The sequence below is a fragment of the Egretta garzetta genome, unplaced genomic scaffold (genome assembly GCF_000687185.1).
Source record: "Egretta garzetta isolate BGI_Z169 unplaced genomic scaffold, ASM68718v1 scaffold313, whole genome shotgun sequence".
Classification (NCBI taxonomy): Eukaryota; Metazoa; Chordata; class Aves; order Pelecaniformes; family Ardeidae; genus Egretta; species Egretta garzetta.
Window position 1 is genome coordinate 102141 of NW_009259063.1, and position 6169 is coordinate 108309.

The following is a 6169-nucleotide window of genomic DNA, read 5'->3' on the forward strand; positions in this document are numbered from 1 at the left end:
CCTGAGATGCTAGCAGCAAATGCAACAAAATACACAGGTGTGAGAAGATAACTTCTTTCAAAGGAGCATTCAGATTAGGAATTATTATTTTGATGCTCGACAGTACTACAGGACCAGTTCTTACTTTTCATAACTGCTGAAACAGAACTGGTTTCGCTCTTCCTGGAGCTCATCAGCTGTAGGTAACTGGTTTAACATCATAAACCCAATCGTGTTCAGATTCACTTGAATGCGAGTTGAAAGAACAGAAATAAGGGAAGTTACGGACTGCCAGTGGCTTATAGATCTTCATGTTCTATCAGCTTCCTGAAAGAGTGTTCAGAGATATTGCCCAGCATGGCAGAAAGCCTCCTGGGTTGTTTGACATTCAGATTTTCCCACTGGCATACACCATCAGTGTTACAGTAGTGCTTAACTGGTTTCATGAAAGCCACTGTATACCAATTAAGTCTTATGCAAGCATCTAGAAGTGTGGTGAACCTCACTGCCAATCTATGATTCGATGCCTCTTTCCTCCTATAATCACTATGTCATCCAGGAAGGGATCAGAATCCATCCACCAGAATAATGGCTAGCCAGAGCTTTCCTTTCTCCAAGTCTCAAGAACACCTTATGAAAGAAACACAGAAGAGAGACAGATGAGGCAAAATAATGATGGGTTAGGTCCACAAAATTGTGCCATTTAGGAATATTCCTGTGCTGTTGCAAGTAAGCAACTTTTTCCTGTGCTTACCAGGACTTCTGTGAATCACTGATTTAATGCACAGGCAAGAAACAAACATGCTTGCACTACAAAAACCACTCTAAATCTCTCTGGCATCTGAAAGCAGTGCATACAACAATAATACAACTATACTTCTGCAGTATACCCCACACCTACTGCTGTGCAAGAAAAATGGCCAAGTCATAGCCAGAAGCTATTTTATGGACTTCCTTGCAATCAACCCAGACTACACAGACCAAATTCAATGGCTCAGAGAGCTATCAGTATAATTCCCTGAAGAGATCAGCTGAAATACAGCATTCTAATAGAGTGCCAACATTGCACTAGCAATGTCTCTAAATTGAAATAAGCTTGGTCCCACCACCCATGTTGAATCTCAAGAAGCATGGAAAAATAATAGCTGCACAGAAATGGATCCACAACTCTGATGGCTAGACATAAATCAGGGCAGAATAACTACAAATGAGAAGGATTAGCCTCAAAATACATCGTGTCAACTTGAAACATGCAGTATTTTTCTCATTACAAGATCAACGCAATTTTTAAAGCTTCCAGTACTAACCAGTACTGCAGCAAGTCATTCTAGAGGTTTCATAATCACTTCCAACCACCATTGCAGAAGTGGCTGAAACAGTAAAAAACAAGCAGTAGACCAGAAAAAAATTAAGAAACCTCAAAACCCAAACAAATTCAAATAAACCTAGACAGCATATTTTAGAGGCAACAACCAGCACTCTAACATAATTAGATTAAATGCCTCAATACTGAAATGCCTACAACAGTTCCTTTCCCAAAGGACATTATGGGTAATGATGGGTCACTGAGTGCTCTCTCTCTGTCTCCAAAAGCCATCACTTCAATCTATGCTTTGCCATTTCTCTTCCACTGATCTTGGATAGGTATTGATAAAAAACAGTGTGTCACAGTTCAGTATCCAACAGTGTACTGATAATATTATTTGAAAGATACAAACTCTGTTTTAAGGATGTATGAGAAGTGAGCTTTTGGAAGGATTCATCTTACACCAACTTTAAGACCAAAGTGACACTGGTTCTAGAGGGAAAAACTCTTTACAAAGTTAAACCAAAGCATCCTTCAAACCTTCTATCAGAAGGCATATAACTTCATTTTTCAAAGTTGTATGAGTTGTTATGGGTCTTCTCCCATCAGACCTGGTAACATCAGATGAAAGGACTCTGCCTCTCTGTCTTGATAGGGAACTTAATCTCAACCTTTTGGACAGAAGAAACACAGCCTAAATAACTATAGATTTGTCCTTGCCTGGCTAAATTCCTGTCTCTCACAACAGACACATGTGAAAAAAGAAAGCTCTACTCACAGTCGTCACATAGAGGTCAGAATGCATGAACTGAGGTGCCAACAATTATAAACATTACAGTTGTGCTCCTGTTCTTTTGACGGCTCTCAAATACCAGAGTATACAGCCCTAGTCTTAGCTTCCCACCCCTCCCCTCTGTTCCCTTACAACATAAATCAGCTTTTTTTTTTTTTTTTCACGACACTGATCAATAAAACATTTACGGACATCTTCAACAAAATTTCTTGCTATTTATGGTATGTTTCATGTGAAGTTGCATGCAGGCAAAAGAAAACACTAGAAAAACTTCAGAAACCATTGGAAAAATAAAAAAATCCTCTAGTCCAAACTCCTGCTCACAGCAGGGTTATCTATGAGGTCAGACCAAGTTGCTCTGGGCTTTATCCAGTCAGGCCTGAAAACGCCCACATTTGGAGACTACATAGCCTCTCTGAGCAACCTGTCCCAACAGTTAACTCTTCTTCAATCTTGAATGCAAAGATTAGTGCACCTACAAAGTTTTCAGGTTATAATTACCATTTTAACAGATTTCACAAGTGATGTTTCTGGTTGCTGACGGGCAGGGGCAAGAACAGAGTCAGAAGGTCTTGAAGGTTGATGTGCAACTGTCTGAGTGTTGGCCACAATTTCAGAGGACCCTGAACTGTGGGTCTGATTTGACTCATTCAGCCTGCTACTCCTCTCTCCAGCAATTAAGTCTCTGATTTTGCGTAGCTGTTCAATCGAAGCTTCCTTAGGGAAAATCAGGTGAGTTTCTCCCTGAAATTTAGACAAATCAATTCAGCAGTTAACGCAGGCCTAAGCTAGTCAGCGGTTTGTATGTATAGCTAACAACTATATCATCTACTGAAAGTTAGCATGCTAAGGCTTGGCAGGACTCAGCCTTCAGATTAGGTCCCTTACAGCAGAAGCCTGTAGGTGCCTCACAGCAGAAGCTATTAGATCAAGAACATACAGTCAGTCTAGAGAAAAAGGGCTCATAACAACATGCTTTTGTTAGTAACTTATTTTGCAGAGCCACACATGGACAACGCAATTACGGTTTGGCAGAGAAAGCAGCGACAACAGAAATGAACAACAAATGCTCAGTTCTCACAGTACAGCAGTGAAACGCTAGGCAACACAGGAAGATAGCCAATGTTGGGGAAGAAGTCTCTAGAATGGCATCTGCTGGGAATTCTCTTTTATACCAATATCTTTTAGGTTTTATAAGTTTTCAGATAGGAAATATTATTCTTATTGAGACCTGTACCCAGCTTGATTTCTGGGTTCCTGTTTTTGATTGTAACATGATTACTGGCAGTGCAACAAAATATTAGCAATTATGACCGAAGCAAATATCAGTGCACTTAACAGGAAGAAACAAGTTACTAAAAACATGAATATCCTGAAGCATTCACACTTCAGAGTTTCAGTTTCTACCACTGCAGCACTTCTATTTATTACAGTCATTTGTTTATCCACAGTTACTTTAGGTCACCTATCACTGCAGATGCAGTGCTTCAACTTCAACACTTAACGATCACCACAAAACTAAACAGAATGTATCAATCCAGCAGAAAAGTCCTCATTTTTTTTTTTAATTGAGAAAGTTGGCTTACCAAGCAGAGACAAAAGAAGGAACGATTTTAGTTATCATAGTTTATGAGCTCCAGCCTCAACTGACACAATAACCATAAGACTGAGACAACATGCTCTTAAAGATCTGACAGGATCGGCCATAGTACTTTATAACATATTTTAAATGACTATGTTACTACTGCTTGAGTACTTCACTAGCTACACTGACTACCTCTTGGCTACAACACATTATTAAAAGCCATCTCCTGAGCACCAGCATGAGAATAAATGCACAGACCATTTCTCTCTCTGCAATCACCATTTCTTTCAGCATACTTTTTTGCTTTTAAATTAGGACAATTACACTAATTAACTTTACCCTAAGAGAAGGCAGAGGTCTCATGACAGCTGGACCTAAATAATACAATGTGTGTACCCATACAGAAATGTGGCATCAAATAGACAAATTAAAGCAAAGCTAGAGCAAGAGCTTTGCACCACTAAACAAGAGTTGGGTTTTGACCCCAGCTCTCCTGTAATTACTAAGGCTCCTTCTAGCTTTGGCAGTTTAAGTTCTACCAAGACAAGGACTATTTCAGGACACAAAGCAATCTTCGAAATACATCTTTTTGATGGCAACAGACTCAAGACTATTTCAGGACAGTTTCATAACAGTTTTAAATGGGTAACAGTCCCACTCTCCCATTACTTCAATCGTCTGTTGCCTTCCACTGCAGTTGTGACAACACTAGTACTTCTGCAGCTGCGCTGTGAATTGGATGACAAATATTTCTTTTTTTTTGTTTTGGGGGATTAATTTTTAATCAGATCAGCTTCCCTTATCTAACTCACTGTGGAGTCACATAAGCCTTGCTGATGGTAGGAACAAGCAGCAGAGAAGCAGGACTTTTTTTTTTTCCCTTCCAAATGACTGTTTCAATGCACAGATTTACAATACGGAAACAGTAGTACTGTCTGATGATGCAGTCTGATGTCCACTTAATACTGAGCTGCTGCTGAGAGAAGGGGTTTTCACCCTACTTCCTTTGTGCTGGAATGGATATGTATCTGACCATTAAGTGAACTAGTAGTGCGCCTGAACAGCAGAAAACCAGTCTTATCACAGATCAGCTTAGCTCTAGCTCCACCTGATTTCTGAAGTAGCCTCATCTGAATTTTCTGTTGGTTAACTGCAAATATTTGCAAACAAGGATTGAAAGAAAACTAAGAAAACAACAGTTGGATTAAAATTTAGTGCATTGCAACCAGAAAAGGAGAAAAAAAATCCAATTTTAGATTTTAGTGTGTAAACTGATGAAGACATAAGAAATGACTAAATTATACTCACCCCTTGAAACCCCATCTCAAATAAACATTCAACTGCTCCTCTGACAGGCAACAGTCCTGTGGAAAATGCTGGATTGCCAATCCGAATTAATCTATATTTTTCTTCATAAGGATTCCTGAAGAGATTGAAAGTTTTAATTATGTTTGCAAGTTAAGTAAATACTTAAAAGCTGGGTAACTGTACTCAGCATTATTAGTTTTTCATAAGAGATTTTTTAAAAAGTTTAGTTTCATTCACACCATATCTAATACTTTGACTTAATTCACGTCCTTCCGCATTTAACTTTGAGTTACAAAACTGGTTCCGAATTTTAGTTTGCAACTTAAGTTCATCAACATGCATTCTGTAGCCCTAGCCAGCAAAGCCTAGTCTGCAGTGACACTTACAGACAACTTCACACCCCCTCTAGCCCCCCGACATAGCATTGTAACTGAACTCTGCTTGATGCTGGATGGTTTTAGGCTCACTACAGGAGCTATGCTAAACTTCCTGGCAGGCAGGTGAAACTTATCTCTTTAGTTCTTGAAGGGCTACCTCTCAGGTCCCCTTTCCTCTGCTCTAAACCTTCTTCTCTCGCCTCTTTCTTTAAAAGGAGTCAGCCCAGGATCCACTGCTCTCTGCCACACAGCAGTTTTTTCCCAGTGGTTGACAAACCAGATACAGACAGGGAGGGGCAGCTCCTACATCTTGAGTTGCTTCAAGACATCAAGGTCAATCACCCGTGTTGGTGTGTATATATACTCTACAGAGCCACCTTGCAAAAATTCTACTGTAATTAACTCTCGGTACCAATCTTAACTGAGTCAGAAGAGAGAGGCAACAGAAAAATCAAGTTACGATTTTAGCATCACTTGTTATACACCCACTGATGTTTAGGTGCTTAAATGCTTGCAGAATCAGGGCCAATGCAGGCTTTTATGTTCAAGACAAAAAAAAACCCCAAGCCCTCAAAACAAACCAGCGAGCAATAAATAAAGAAATAAAAATCCGAGCCCCTATACGCTTATTCGTAAAGTAATTTTAAACAACGACAAGAAGCAGCAAGAAGGTTTAGAGCTTCGGTGTTACACAACAGAACTGCATCACAGGGCTCATCTCCGGGCCGGTCCGTACGGCTCGCTGCGTGCGAGCACGGCATCACGGACTGCGGCTCAAGCCGCCCCAGTAACCCAACAGGGGCTGGCGGGGGCACCCGGCG

General features: G+C 40.2%; 1 protein-coding gene across 1 annotated transcript in view; it reads right to left on the bottom strand.

Annotated features, from left to right (window-relative positions):
- The window catches only part of NGLY1 (N-glycanase 1), a 36082-nt gene extending 29973 nt beyond the window's left edge, over window positions 1-6109 (bottom strand). The window contains exons 1-3 of the mRNA XM_035890711.1: window positions 6040-6109; window positions 4972-5108; window positions 2580-2822 (exon numbers count right to left, since the gene is read on the bottom strand). Coding sequence (XP_035746604.1) covers window positions 2580-2822; window positions 4972-5108; window positions 6040-6109 — 450 coding nt within the window. The remainder of the gene's footprint in view (window positions 1-2579; window positions 2823-4971; window positions 5109-6039) is intronic.
- Window positions 6110-6169: the final 60 nt, after the last annotated feature.